The 16,502-nt window shown below is 35.4% G+C and overlaps 1 protein-coding gene across 1 annotated transcript in view; it reads left to right on the top strand.

The window, feature by feature from the left end:
- GRIK2 (glutamate ionotropic receptor kainate type subunit 2) overlaps positions 1–16,502 on the top strand; it is a 1,148,051-nt gene that overhangs the window by 873,051 nt on the left and 258,498 nt on the right. Inside the window, exon 12 of the mRNA XM_073589495.1 lies at positions 16,089–16,207. Within this exon, the coding sequence (XP_073445596.1) occupies positions 16,089–16,207 (119 nt within the window). The remainder of the gene's footprint in view (positions 1–16,088; positions 16,208–16,502) is intronic.

Below are 16,502 nucleotides of genomic sequence, written 5' to 3'. Positions count from 1 at the left end.
CCCATAGTCCCATGCCCATATACCCATCATACATATTCTTCATCCCATAGTCCCATGCCCATATACCCATCATACATATTCGCCATCCCATAGTCGAGTGCCCATATACCCTTCACACATCCTTCATCTCATAGTCCAATGCCCAAATACCCATCATACATATCCTCCATCCCATAGTCCCGTGCCCATATACCCATCATACATATCCGCCATCCCATAGTCCCATGCACATATACCCGTCATACATATCCTCCATCCCATAGTCCAGTGCCCATATACCCATCACACATCCTCCATCCCATAGTCCCGTTCCCATATACCCATCATACATATCCTCCATCCCATAGTCCAGTGCCTATATACCCATCACACATCCTCCATCCCATAGTCAACCATTATGTCATCATAATGAGCAGCGGGGCTTGCAACCTACGATGACATCAGCGTCGCCATGGCAACCATTATGACATCATAATGAGGGAGGGGCTTGATACACACTCACTTTTTCCCCATTATGTAGATAGGGGCAAAATTGTTTGGTGAATTGGAACTCGCGTGGTTAAAATTTTGCCTCACAACATAGCTTAGGACACTCTCGGGGTCCAGACGTGTCACTGTGCCAAATTTTGTGGTTGTAGCTGCGACGGTGCGGATGCCTATCCCGGACATACACACATACATACATACATACACTTGAGCTTTATATAATAGATTATTCAATTAATTTGTATGGTCTTTTTTGGAGTTACCATAGTTTCCTTGTAGCCCACTAATAAACCATAAATTAGTTTCAAGGTACTCTGTGAGGCATGAATTTTTTTTTATGTCAGACACTCACATAATTTTTTTAACGCTACAGTGAACTTATGAAGGTTCAGCACCTACATAAAAAAATTCTCCTACTGTTATTCTTACAGTTGAACCAATAATAGGATAACAGTAAAAAGGACAGACATGTGTAAAATGTTTTAGGTTAAAAACTAAGGCATTGGATTAATTACATGCTTTTTTATAAAGAATAGGTAGTTTCAGAGAGACAAACTAAAGTGCTCCCAAGAGATTTAGTGGTAGTACATAGCAAAACAGAGGCAGAATATTGATTGTTCTTGTATAACCTGATGATGCTGTTAATTATTAACCTTTCCACCTCATTTTGTTCTCTTAAAACCTGGCAAGAACTGGAGCTTTAGATTAGATAACACTAAGTGACTGACATTTCCTGTCAGAACAAAGACCTAACACTTACTTTTACAGAAAAGAGCACTGAATCTGTAAACTAACTTATTCTTTTGATGCTATAACTTTTAGATGATTTCAGCAAAAACTCATTTACCATGCATTGGGTAAACATTCTCATTAAATAACATTCTGTGTTATCTGATAATTGAAAGGAATGAGGACAGCATACATTTTAGAGTCTGTAATCGAAAAATAAATTTCAATTGTTTAAAAATCTATGCAATGAAAATGGCAATCGGCCACTATAATTGTTCAGTTTTAAAAATGTTATTGAGCCATTTATTATAATTTCCATGTATTTACACAAATATATTTATTAATGAAAATGTATCAACAGATAATGATCTATAGCTTAAATCATGGTTTGTATACTAAGAGTATTATATGTGAAAGTTTGGGCATTTTTTTATAACAAAATCAGTATTAAAAAAAATATTAAATTAAAAATCTTGCAATTTCTGCAATGGTCACTGGAGCTTTTTAGGCTAATACTTCCTATTGTTTCAAGAAATCCACATCTACATTACCACCAATCCACTGTCTCATATATCATCTTTTATATTGAGGAATATAATAATAATCTTGTGCAAAGAGGGATCAGGCGGAGGTATTACTTGACCTATCGTATTATGAATTGTGGATTCTATGTTATCACTTTATGTAGCAGTATTATTTTTTATGCCTTTGATGGCATTGATATCACTGAAAACTCATTCTGAAATAACAGGAAGTATGCGTCTATAAAATAGCTTCAGCAAATAGTGTGAAAATTGAAAGATTACTATTTTTGTAATACAGCAATGATATGAAAAATCATTTTCAAGAATAAAAAATACACATTACACAAAGCAGTCAATGTCTGATGACACATTCCTTTCAACTTCTTTATAGCTTGTTTTTAAAGTCCAGGTGGTATTTCTCAATTCTTTTAGATCCATAGCTTACATCTTGCATGCATTGCTTGCCTGCTAAAACACTAAAAGTAGAAATGATTAAATCTTTTCAAATTTGAGTTCACCAAATTTCGACTTAAAAAAACACTTCTCATCAACTTGATTTGCTCAAAATCACAAATTTGCAAAGCCTCTAATGGCCCTGAAAAGACTTATGTACCTTGGAAAGGTGCAGTTAAATGGCTAGATTTTGGGGAATGTTATTTGGTATGTTTGTATTACAATTATTCCTACTTTCACAAAAGCACTTGCACAAGAAATGCAAAAATTCTGTACAATCACAGATGACAAGGAGACCACTTTGCTCCTGTCTGACAATGATTTTAGAATTTTATTTTAAGAAAATGTTGTGCTGACTTGCTGCTTTTTAGTGCTTTAAGGGTAATTGTACTTCAAATGTAGCATAACAAATACCAGCTAAGTAGCTGCACAATTTCACTGATCACACTGAGCCTTGCAAAGCTGTGGGCACTTCTCCTATATCTCTCTCCTCTCAATTGAATATCTGTACAATTGACTGCCATTCTCATGTTTTTCAGTTTTGCATTTGCAGAACACATTTCTGATTGGAGTAATTGTGCAATTTTGTGGCTTTTTTCTCTCACTGTTTCAGAGCTTTGAACTTTCACTACCTTAGATCATCCTACAATGGCTATTTAATTCCCTACCTCAACTTTTATACAGGCTGTGATAGTCACTCATGAATGTTTACATTTTTCCATGTGATCTGATAGCTTTTTGGCTTTAAGTAGTAGCCCTTGTGCTCTCTCCTGAGATCATGTGAGTTTTCTGTGGCTGATGCAATCTTCTACAATGTGTAAAATGGTGGCAGGCATTTATTTTAGCTATTTGCATAAATTGGAAAATAAAAATTTTGAATTAATCAAGATTCCTTGGTGTTTTTGTTTTCTGGGAACATATTTAAACCACACACCTTTCATTGATTTGATGTTATGTAGGAAATATTAGCTATTCCAGCAAATTGTAGAAGGCTAGATAAACTTCAGCGAGAATATCTTGTAAAAAATCACTGCTGCTTGTTTCCAATAACCTTCAGCGTGATTGTCAATTTTGTTATGATGTATGATATAGCCTGCAATTCACAGATCCACATAGGATAAGCAAAGGCATGTACAACATTACATAACTTTTGTTATGTAGATAAACTGCATATAAAAATGATCTAAACAGTATGGACAAGAATTGCTAGAGATAAGCACAGATGAAGGTTGTTGGCTTGGTTACAATATTTTTTTGATTAAACCATGTCATCTGTTGAATACTAAAGGCATGTAAAATAATCTCAACCATTTCTAATGCATTTTTAAGTTATTTTTTCTCCACAAGGTTATTTTTCATTATCTTCAGTATTTAAAGATTTTATAATGTTGTTTTCAAACCCTGAAACCTAATAAGTAAACAATTGTATTAAGTAAATTTTTAATTGCTTTTTCTTGTCCAAGTCAATTTGTTTTTCACATGCTTCTATGGTTATTCAAACTTACAAAGTTTTTGTTTTTTATACATATACAGTTTACTGTTTTTAAACAAAAATGGTTTGACTTGTGACTTTCTATGACTTTTAGCTTATATAATTTTACATTGCGGAAGATGAATGATGGTCTGATGGTAACTATATTGTAGAGATGAGCAAATGAATCTACTGAGGATTGACTTTGAGTTCAATTTCCTTACATTCACAGGTTCCTGTCACAGGTTCCTGTGAATTTGAACACTTTTTGATTAGATTTACAAGGATCACAAAAAATACCTAGCACCATTTCACACACTGTTGCATTCTCAAAAAGGGAGCTATCACTTCACATGGTCTAATGTAGCCAATAATGGGGATTGCCACAGGTACTATAAAAGATAAGGGCTGTCCAAAGATTGTCATTTTAGGATTTTAAACTGTAGGGATAGTAAGTCAGAGGGAACAGATAATTCCATATAGTTTTAGAAAAAAAGACTACCAGTAAATCTAATTTGATTGTGGTGCACTACTGCAGTGGAGGGGTATTCTCAGTTAGTGAATATTATTCCAAAGATTCAAGTGATAAAGGGAGGTGCTGTACCTGCATAGTAGTGTAACTGTAAATTAATTGATCTGAAATATACTGCAGCAACTCAATAACAGCTGCTGTTATTCTTCACACACTGCAAGGAAGGCAACTTAATACCTCTCAGTCCTAATCTTGCTACTAAAGAAATTCTGAAACCTTGGCTTGTGTATAACAGCAGATATGCTTCCTGTCTTGGGACAAGAATGTCATCTATACAGCTCTGACAAAAATTAAGAGACCACTGCAGAGTTTTATAAAAAAACAGCTTCTCTACATGTCTGACTGCCTTTCCATTCCAGTGTTAGTTGATGTTTTAGCATTATTTGAGGGCTGCAAGCACTGCATTTTTTTGTTATTTTGAACATTTCTCATTTTCTGAAAATAAATGCAAAATGTAGTGCTTGGACATTTGAAGACATGTTGTCAGTAGTTTATAGAATAAAAGAGCAATTTACATTTTACTCAAAAATATACCTATAAAAAGAAAAATCAGACAAATTGAAAATTTTGCAGTGGTCTCTTAATTTTTAACAGAGCTGTATATCACTTTGAGCTACATACTTTCTTGGGTGCACAAACTAATGTTGAGGATAGATATCAGTGCTTAAATGCCACTGTCAGTGATAGAAATATATATATATAATTTTTTTTGAAAGACAAAAAAATTCCACAATCCAGAAATTTGTAAATAACAGTCTAGCTCACAAATGAATGTATTTATAATTTTTTTGTGATGGTTGAATTTGTAATCTGCCTCTAATATGAGTAACAGATGTAACCACTGATTGCTGATATTAACCTCTTAAATGCCACAGTCAATCACTGTGTGTGCATCCATGCAAGTATGTAGGTCAAAATTATATAAATGAAATCACTATCTCAACACACACACAAAAAAAGTCCTCACAGAGCTCTTTTGGTGGTCATTTAAAGAAAGATAAGGGTCTTCAACCATCGCCACGCAAGCAACATTTTTATTACAAAATTATCATTTTTTTTAACAAAATGTAGAATTTTTTAATCCATTGAAACAGTAAAAAAACTACATATTTCATATCTCCAAAATTTATGCTGAATGTGGAATCATGTTTCCTAGTCATTTTACTGCACTATTAATGCCATAAAAATAAATGCCAAATAACTATGGTGGAATTGCGGGTTTTTGTTTTTTTTTCATCATTTCACCGCACTTGGAATTTTTATGATATTTTCCCTTACTCTATAACATACTATAAATGGTGTCATTCAAAACTACAATCTGTACTGCAAGAAACCAGCCTTTGTATGTCTATTTTAGCGCAAAACATTTGGCTAATTAAAAAAGAAGAGGAGAAAAAGGAAAGCGCAAAAATGAAAATTGGTAGATAGAAGGGGCAAAAAATGTCAGCAGAAAAAATGCATCAACAACATTTGTTTATTATTTCAGATCATTATCCTAATAATCTTCCATTTGGAATAAATTCACATATTGTCTCAAACATAAAAATGCATAAAAACGTAATCTACAGTTAATGGAATAATTTGCACCCTGTATTATTTACATTGCAATAGTTAAATCATTCCGTATATAATAAAAGATTCTAATATATTAATGTATATTAAAATAAAAACTACCTAGTACCTAAGTTTTATGCTTAAAGGGAATCTGTCATGTCCTTTGTAGCATGTAAGCTATCCTCAGTGCGCTGTCAGTGATGCAATGTGCATCACTAACACATTTTTTTCATTAAAAACAGCAGTCTATTGATGTGGAAAAAGCACTCATAGTTATGTCGTACCTGCTCATTTAGTCATAGGGGTGTGCTTCATTGGGTTCAGTCACATTTATTGCCACCCATGCAATTTGATTGATGTTTCCTGGGTTACTGAAATCCAATTTGGAAATCCCACACTTGCACAGTGTTGATCGGAGAGCCGCGCCTGCACAGTGATGAGCTGAAGCTGTGTCTAGTGCCCAGCTTCGCTGATTGTGCAGCCAGAGCCGCTCGTCACAGCGCAAGCACAGGGAGCTGCTCATTATGGCGCAAGTACGGCTCTCTGATCGACATTGTGCAAGTGTGGCTCAATGATACACTGCACAAGCAACAGGCATCTCAGTTATGCTCAGTTGAGGGAATTTGCAAACTAACATGAAAAAAAGAAAAGCAGCAATCCTCATACCCTGGAGATATAAAAGTCCTTCAATCAAAAGTAGCAGGATATCATTGCAGTATGCAGGGAGTATGGGAAAGAGTGGTGAATGATGACCGTTTTGCTCTTGCACAGCACTTCTACAGGTCCAGGCCTCTTCAAGCTCTTGATTAAAGGACTTTCAAAACTCGAGGACATGGTGAGTGCCGCTTTTTTTTTTCTTCATGGTGGTAATATTATTTTGTATTTCAAATAAAAGCTTTGCGATAGATATGAAGATAGATAGATAGAGAGATCCATATCCCTTTATATTTTCACAAATATTGAAATAAACATGCATTAAAAATGTAATTTGTAAGACTTTCACCTTGATAGTGTTGCAGACAACAGAGTGGAAATTGATGTTGAGAAACAAAATCATTTTCTTATACTTTCTTGATTGTATCTAATTTATACATTGTTAATTCAGTATATTACATGCCACAACAAGTTATCCATTACTAGATAATTCACTTTCATGAATTTATAATACATTTTTACTTGCAATCAATTTATAGACATGCTTTACAAAAGAGAACTTTTGACTATTACCTTTTTGATTACTTACAAGGAAATTATGCCTGAAATCTAAGTATCCGCTAATATTTTAGCTTTCTTCTACTCTAATCCTTTGCAGCTTCATTAAATGCCAAACTCATTTTAAGATTAATGCAGAGACACATTTATAATTTGATAAAAATCACCAAAATGTTATTAAACATTTTCAGTGAAGGAGAAATAACTTCTATGCTAATTCTTCAAATAAAACATACAAATAAACACTGACACCAGATAATCCATAAAATAAAATGGTAGTACAATTAAATACATAATTGAATTGTCATTAATTTTTGTTTTTGTGTCATCTATTAAGAATTTAGATATAATTGAAATTGTCCCATTCTTAATATTGCCCCATTCTTAACGTAGTTTTGATATTTCCCATCGCAGTAAAGCAAAATTTTTCAAATCTATGTGCTTTCCTATAAGAGACTAGAATGCTTGCTGCTATTCCAGTAGTTCTGAGACTTTATGTGACACATTGTACTTTATTTTAGTTTTAAATTTCGGTTGACATAATTTGCATTTATTTATTATAATTATCTGAATTAAAAACATTAGCAATTTTAAACTTTGAAAGTTTTTACTAGAAATGAGTGAATTTGTTCGAATTTTGGCCTCGAATCTGAGTTTGACATATTCGGGCCATATTTGAACACTATATGTGCCGAATATATGTCTTATGTTTGGTCAATTCTACTCCCATTGACTCAAATGCAGTTTGGCTGTGTTCGACAAATATTGCAAAAAACAATATTCAAATCCAACCATATTCGGTACAGAATCTGAACAAATTCGCTCATTCTCTAGTTTTTACTCTTAAATGAGATTTTCCTACTACACAAAAAAATTAAATCATTTATCATGGGGTATGTTGAGCACATTGAACCCACAGGTTCTTCACAGAGCTTAATAACAATGGGACACGAAGGCAAAAATGTTTGTTTTATCCATTATAATATGGCTTAGCCCTAAATTCTTTATTTTGACAAACAGTAATAGGAGAATATGGAACCCACATTTTTCTTTGTGATTTCATCCTAAAATGGCAATATTTCATATGTGGTCAAAAACTACTGTTTGGACCTATGGAAAAACTAGGAAAGGAGAACATTTGAGTTTTGGAGAATAATTTTAACTTTAAAATGTTATAGACACCTTGTTAACCAGTCCATCGTACCTGGCAAACCCAGTGGTCATTGCAGCCGGGAAACATATAAACACACAAGTGCACCCCTGGTTTACAGCTGGTCACAAGAGAGTCCACCATTAGATCACCGTCGAACAGGACAGTCTACCTCAGAGACCTGTTGCTGTGGGTGACTGCACCACCGTATACACGGTGGGTGCCAGGCCCTTCAGCTCCCTTGTTTGTTTAGCTCCACTTGCCTGTGTTGTCTCACAGAGGTGGAGCTCTGCAGAGCCTCCTGCTCTGCATGCTTGCAAGACAAGACTGAAACTGACCCTGACATACCCAAAAACCCTTTACTGCAGGAGATTTTAACAGGAATCTGTGGCCATGGGCCACATGGAAAACCAAGGCCAGAAAGTAAATAAACTACACCACTAACATCCTGTAGTCTGTTTCAAAACACAAAAGCCCAGAGCAGGTTTTCACTAAATCTGCCTTGGACAACCAGTATGTCCAAGACCTTTACTCACTTTCATTTTGCATTGCAATCACAGCTCTGCCTGTTACAGGAATGCACTCCTTTGGCCTCAATATGCCTCCTTGTGCATCCTGGGGGGAACACACAGCAACCCTTACATGTGACACCGGTCACTGTATCACAGATGTCACAGTGGTTTTTCTGACAACTCACTCTGTTGACAACTCATTCATCCTTTTCTGAACTAGAAACAAACAGCTTGCTGTCATTGTGCACATTGTCTATTCAGAGAGGAAGAGGACTAGAACTCTAGTGTCACCCATAGGAAGTAGCATTCCTAAAAGTCAATGTCATCCCTTTAGTGAGCCTTGTCACATGACTTAGGATAAAAGTCAAAACCAAAATCTTAATTTGCAGACACTGTGTTTCAGGGTACTGAAACTTGTCATTTTACAGTGTGAGATCTGGTTTAGCTGTGTGAGAAGCATCTGACCAGGATCCAAGGGTTATCGTTTCTTCTTGCAGAGAATGACATGTTTAGTATGCCAAGATGATGAGACTTTTAAGCCACAATGATCAGCTGGGAAATGTCATTGCGCACAGTGCACAGTGCATCAGGTTCTTCTGCCCATAATTAGTCCCCCTGATCCTAAGCATCATCCTTGGAAGGAATACGTCATGAGCCAGTCTTTTGTATTGACCACACATGTACAGTATGTATACATGTAAATGAGATTCCCTCTGAGGTATATTTTCTTCTTAACTAAACAAGCCCAACTTTTCCAACTTCTCCCCATATGAGAGGCCTACCATTCCTTGCAATAATCTAGTTGCCCTCCTTTGAATTGACTCTAATTTCTGAATATCCATTTTTAAATGTGGAGCCCAAAACTTGATTTCATATTCTAGATGAGGTCTCACAAGTAATTTATAAAGCGGTAACAATATGTTGGGATTTCTGGATTTTATCTCTCTTTTTATATATTTAATTACATAATTTATACTGTAGTAGCTTATGGTGTTACAGTGACTTATAATGCACCTATATCTCTTTAGTATGGAGTCTTAATGACTCAATTTTATCCCATTTAGTAATGATGTTTTTTCCGCTTTCATTTTTTAATGGTGAAAAAGAAGGGTTCATAATTGTTGTTGTTAATTTTATTTCAGTAACCAATAGTACACATGAAAATAAGTATCTTTGTATTATATTTGATTAGGACAATTTTCTTTCTTCTCTGCCAGAATTTATTAGTTAGTATTCAGTGAAGTCAGACATTACCATTACTCAGATAGGAGCTGGGAGCTGCTACTGATACAATTATGTGTAGAAGGGAGTAAGGAGGAGCTACAAGCTGAGCTCCTCCCTCCTCCTCCTCCTCCCCTTCTCATAACTACATAGAATATAATCAGTAGCAGCTGCCATCTCCTACCTCAGTAATTGGAAAGTCTGTCATTATTGATAACAGATTGTACCTAAGAATTGAGAAATTTGATATTGACTGTTCAATTTTGATAGAAGCTAATTTATCTGATAAGATACATTACAAAGTTCCTTATTTCATGTGTAGCATTAATTTATTAAATATTTATTAAATAAATTTTAAAACAATGGTTATTTTTTAAATCATATTCTTCTGAATCATTTATGTTAAGATGGTGTAACAAATGGTCCTTTTTGATAATTAGATCATTTTCACATAATTGCAGTGGTATAGGTAATAGTATTGTTGATGCACAAAAGTGTTCTGCTTGCAGGGGAATTTATAGATTTACAATTAGTTTTAATTATTTCTTGCTTTATCTACTGAATGCATCAATTACTGTCCCAGGCATCATTTACTGCTCACTTGACTGCACCGATCCTTGGATTTCTAATTTTTCATTATGGGCTTATTTATTTATACATAAACATGTATCTATTTATATATATACAGTGCAACCTTAAAGTCATGTAAAGTCATGGTGCACTTTTGACCAGTCACTGGAAAACAACAAAAGACGGTAGAGATGTGAAATCTGCTCCAAATAAAAGAAAAACTCTCCCAGTTTCATACCTATTCAGTGGAGTTCGATGTGGGCTCCATTTGTTGCCCTACACACATCCAAACAATAGTGAAGTTCTTGCCACACACGGGTAAGGACGTCTGGTGTAACAGAATGAATAACATCTATGATTCTCTGTTTTAAGTGATGAATGTCATTGATATGTTCATGTGCATATGCCATATCATCCTACAGAAACTGGGAGGGCTTTCCTTTTATTTGGTGCAGATGTCACATCTCTATCATCTTTTCTCATTGCTTTCCTGTCACTGTTCTAAAGTGCACCATGACCTTATGGACACTATATATATATATATATATATATATATATATATATATATAATATATACACACAGTTGTGGCCAAAAGTATTGACACCCCTGCAATTTTGTCAGATAATACTCAGTTTCCTCCTGAAAATGATTGCAATCACAAATTCTTTGGTATTATTATCTTCATTTAATTTGTCTTAAATGAAAAAACACAAAAGAGAATGAAGCAAAAAGCAAAACATTGATCATTTCACACAAAACTCCAAAAATGGGCCAGACAAAAGTATTGGCACCCTCAGCCTAATGCTTGGTTGCACAACCTTTAGACAAAACAACTGCGACTAACCGCTTCCGGTAACCATCAATCAGTTTCTTACAATGCTCTGCTGGAATTTTAGACCATTCTTCTGTGGCAAACTGCTCCAGGTCCCTGATATTAGAAGGTTGCCGTCTCCAAACTGCCATTTTTAGATCTCTCCACAGGTGTTCTATGGGATTCAGGTCTGGACTCATTGCTGGCCACCTTAGAAGTCTCCAGTGCTTTCTCTCAAACCATTTTCAAGTGCTTTTTGAAGTGTGTTTTGGGTCATTGTCCTGCTGGAAGACCGATGACCTCTGAGGGAGACCCAACTTTCTCACACTGGGCCCTACATTATGCTGCAAAATTTGTTGGTAGTCTTCAGACTTCATAATGCCATGCACACTGTCAAGCAGTCCAGTGCCAGAGGCAGCAAAGCAACCCCAAAACATCAGGGAACCTCCGCCATGTTTGACTGTAGGGACCGTGTTTTTTTCTTTGAATGCCTCTTTTTTTCTCCTGTAAACTCTATGTTGATACCTTTGCCAAAAACTCTACTTTTGTCTCATCTGACCAGAGAACATTCTTCCAAAACGTTTTAGGCTTTTTCAGGTAAGTTTTGGCAAACTCCAGCCTGGCTTTTTTATGACTTGGGGTAAGAAGTGGGGTCTTTCTGGGTCTCCTACAATACAGTCCCTTTTCATTCAGATGCTGATGGATAGTACGGTTTGACACTGTTGTACCCTCGGACTGCAGGGCAGCTTGAACTTGTTTGGATGTTAGTCGAGGTTCTTTGTCCATCATCCGCACCATCTTGCGTCGAAATCTCTTGTCAATTTTTCTTTTCAGTCCAAATCTTGGGAGGTTAACCACAGTGCCATGGGCTTTAAACTTCTTGATGACACTGCGCACGGTAGACACACGAGCATTCAGGTCTTTGGAGATGGACTTGTAGCCTTGAGATTGCTCATGCTTCCTCACAATTTGGTTTCTCAAGTCCTCAGACAGTTCTTTGGTCTTCTTTCTTTTCTCCATGCTCAATGTGGTACACACAAGGACACAGGACAGAGGTTGAGTCAACTTTAATCCATGTCAACTGGCTGCAAGTGTGATTTAGTTATTTCCAACACCTGTTAGCTGCCACAGGTAAGTTACAGGTGCTGTTAATTACAAAAATTAGAGAAGCATCACATGATTTTTCGAACAGTGCCAATACTTTTGCCCACCCTCTTTTTTATGTTTGGTGTGGAATTATATCCAATTTGGCTTTAGGACAATTCTTTTTGTGTTTTTTCTTTTAAGACAAATTAAATGAAGATAATAACAAAGAATTTGTGTTTGCAATAATTTTCAGGAAGAAACTGAGTATTATCTGACAAAATTGCAGGGGTGTCAATACTTTTGGCCACAACTATATATATATATATATATATATATATATATATACACACAGTATATTTATGTGTTTTGATGCATAGCACAGAATTTCATTAGCATAGACTCTCTCTCTGGATAAACAACCACCAAGCTTTGAAACTTCCATGACTTTAAAGAATTTAGTTGGATTTAGTATATCATAAAAAAACCTTTTAAAAGCCATATTACAATGACAAATATATTGGGTCATATTCCTTCTGTCATGCTTTTAATTATAACCTTCCTAATCAGCCCTAAGAAAAATGTCAGTTTATCTGTGTGAAATGAAAAATTCTTTGTTTTTTCGAGTATAGGCTTTTAAGACAGGAGGTGTTCTAATATTGTATTAGTACAGTGAGAATGGATTGTTTGATCCTCTGAATATTAATGTGTTGGAAAGAATATAGTAAAGAAACTTGAATTCTCTGAAGTGACAGAAACCTTATTCAAATAGTTTTGATTAAATGAAAGATTCTTACACAATTGAGAAGAATGAATAGCAGTTCGGCTCCAAAGTGGCTTTTAAGACTGAAGAAGTTAGGAAAAACAGTGTGTCATTAGCAAAGTAATTAGACTTTCAAACATCTTTAATTAGTTGCAGTCTTTTACTCTGTCTTTTTTTGTAAACTGCTTCATTGCGAGCATACAGTGTGACTTATCTTTTGTTTGGAGTGTGAACATGTTTTCTTTTCCCTGCTGTAATCTGATTGAACTGTTTAATATTGGCCCTGCAGAAATAAATTTAATGTTTAAACAACACCTGAGGTTTGAAAATCCCTGGGTCTACCATCTATAGGCAATGTTATGCTTTATTTAATCCAGCAAAGGAAGTGAAGTCCAGACACCAGTAGCTGAATACTGGTAAGTAACAGCCAAGAACAACAGCATGGTGACAAATTCGGGAGATAAGGAAACTCAGGTGCTTTGCCAAAGAAAAGAAAACTGTGAGAACCAATTAAAGAAGAGGCAGCACTCATTATTCCAGATGCAGTTGTTTATTCAATGCCGTGAGCACATATTGGCGGGAGAGGTGAGTGTGGACAGGATTGGACTATGACCATTTCATGCTGCGTGCTCTTCCTTTGGTCCAAAGGTGAAGACCCGTAAAAGTGCACACAGCAAGAAACAGCCATAGTCTGACCATGTCCCCACTCACCTCTCTCATTGATATGTGTTCACACCACCTAATAAAGAATTGTGCTGCTTCTTCTTTATTTGGATATTATGTTTTCTTTAAACCAGATTTGGAGCATATTGATGATGTATACTGCTCAAAAAAAGTAAAAGGAACACTAGACACTGTTGCTGAGCAGACATTCGGATGTTACTGACCTTCCTATCATTTCTACCTGTTGTTTACTCCATTAGCACAACAGCAGGAGAAATTGAAACACAATCAGTGTTGATTTCAAGGAAGTGTGACTGACTTGGAGTTAAGGTACTGTCACACTTAGCGATGCACCAGCGATCCCGACCAGCGATATGACACGGTCAGGATCGCTGGTGCATTGCTAAGTGGTCGCTAGTGAGCTGCCACACAGGCAGATCTCACCAGCGACATAGCAGGGGTCAGGGGTTGCTACTTACCTGTCAGATGAGGCGATCCTGACGTCCTCCCACCCGCGTCCACACGTCACTCGTCTCCACAGCAGGAAGCCCTAGCAGGAAGCTGACGACGAGAAATGGTCCAGGACGTTCTTGCACGATCAGCGATAACCAGCGGGGGAGTGGTCGGAGGTAAGTATCAGACATAGCGATATTGCTAGCAATATCGCTATAACGTCACAAAAACCAGTGTCGTTATAGCAATATTGCTAGCGATATCGCTTAGTGTGACAGGCCCTTTACATTTTGCTGTTTAAGTGTTCCCTTTTTGTTTGAGAAGTATATATATATGTGTACCAGCTGGCAACTTTACCACATACAGTAGCCTATGCAATTTATTTTCATAAGATGCTGCTCATTGAAGGTCAAAGAGAACTGTGATTCAGAAATATTGCACAGTGGTGGATTAATCGCGATGATGACTGCACACGTTCACTTCTAGCTGGGTGAAACCCTCTTTCTTTGCTATATAAATTTTGTTTATATTGCTATATAAATTTTAGTAATATAATTTTTTTCTATCTCTATTCTGTAATATTTCAAAGTTTATTTAGACTCTATAAGGTAAAAATATTTACTCCACCCTTTGTTTGATCTTTGACTTCCTAAAAATCCTCGATTCATCGATGGACATCCATTTTTTTTTTTAAAACAAAAACATCATCAAAAGGTTTGTGAATATAAAACATGAGTGTAATCATAAAATCAAGATTATGATGTGTAAGAATGACAAGTAGAGGAGATAATAGACATTGCAGTTGAGTTCACAAGTCACATCTTTGATTGGATGTTCTTAAACCTGTAACATGTTAAAGTAATATTTGGTGTGTCATTTTTAATGTTCTAACATTATATTTGGTTACACTTCAAACAAGTGTATTTTCAAAACAGGAGTTTTTTATGGAAATTATTCATATATACCCCATTCTATGTAAAATATAAGCTCTAATTCTTCTCAGTGAAAGCAAATAATTAATCAATATTTGTACAGTAGAAGAAGAATCATTTACCCGAAATATGATTAAGTTAATTGTATCAAAATTAATGAAGTCTAGTGCTGACTTACATATGACCACAATGCTTAGCTTTACTATTGGTTAAAATAGTCAAATGTTTAGTCAAATATTTTACATACACTAAATATTTTCATTTTCTTTTTGCAACATGTCACATTATGATAATTGTATGTTACAAATTTAAGTCTAAAAATATTTTTTGAATTCCAGTACTTTACAAAAAACACTCACTTCAAAACTATAACACTGTATTGTAGATGGGCTTCAGTGGATGGCACATGCCTCAGAGATGGAAAAAAACACTGGAGAAGTTATGATTATATCTCTGGACTACATTTTGTGTTGTTATTATGATTTTCAAAAATACTTTTACTCACATTTGTCTATAAAGTTTTGACCAACACTTCATAAGAACATAAGAAATGAGTCCTTATATCTACTTAATGGGTTTATAAATTAATTTGAATTTAATACCAATCAGATTAAATCACTTAGCACGCATTTAAACATATAACACAACCTATAACTCTTGTGTGAATACAGTCTTGTGAGCTGAGACATTAATCTTGCAATATCGCAAATCTGTTTGACATCCTACTATGACTGATACAATTCAAAAACTGCATTCAGAAACTGTTGTAAAGAATTGCTGTATTTCTTGCATAAATATACTGTATAGAGTATACTATATTATGTATAAATCATATATACACATCTGATGTAAAAAAAACTGCATTTTTAAAATAACTTGTAAATCTTTCTACTCTTTTACAGTGGTGGATGGTGGAAATCTCTTCTTCTTGCTGGGTTAACTTTCTTTTTCTCTTTCACTTGTCACAGGTTTAGCCCATATGAATGGTATAACCCACATCCATGCAACCCTGATTCAGACGTGGTGGAAAACAATTTTACCTTGCTAAATAGTTTCTGGTTTGGCGTTGGAGCTCTCATGCAGCAAGGTATACGATTCAGCCTTTTCAATCACTGGGGCACCATATCCCACTATTTTCTGGGGATATATCTCACTAAGGCACAAGATGCTTGCATGGGTGCCTCTGTGCATGTAGCCATATTCAGCTTTACATTCATAATGAAGCATCTAATAATAGACATCATCTAACCCAAATCAATTAATTACTCAAAGAACATAGCAAGTGTTCTTCAATGTTACATTTCCATGACATTTGATTGTAATCAACTTAATAACATTTCATAAATCAACAATATCCCATTAGCAACTGCAGGATATGGCTT

The sequence above is a fragment of the Dendrobates tinctorius genome, unplaced genomic scaffold (assembly GCF_039654945.1).
Source record: "Dendrobates tinctorius isolate UK_male_01 unplaced genomic scaffold, ASM3965494v1 ptg000111l, whole genome shotgun sequence".
In the NCBI taxonomy this organism is placed as follows: Eukaryota; Metazoa; Chordata; class Amphibia; order Anura; family Dendrobatidae; genus Dendrobates; species Dendrobates tinctorius.
Note: the sequence above shows the minus strand (reverse complement) of the source record. Positions and strands in the feature narration are given on the sequence as shown.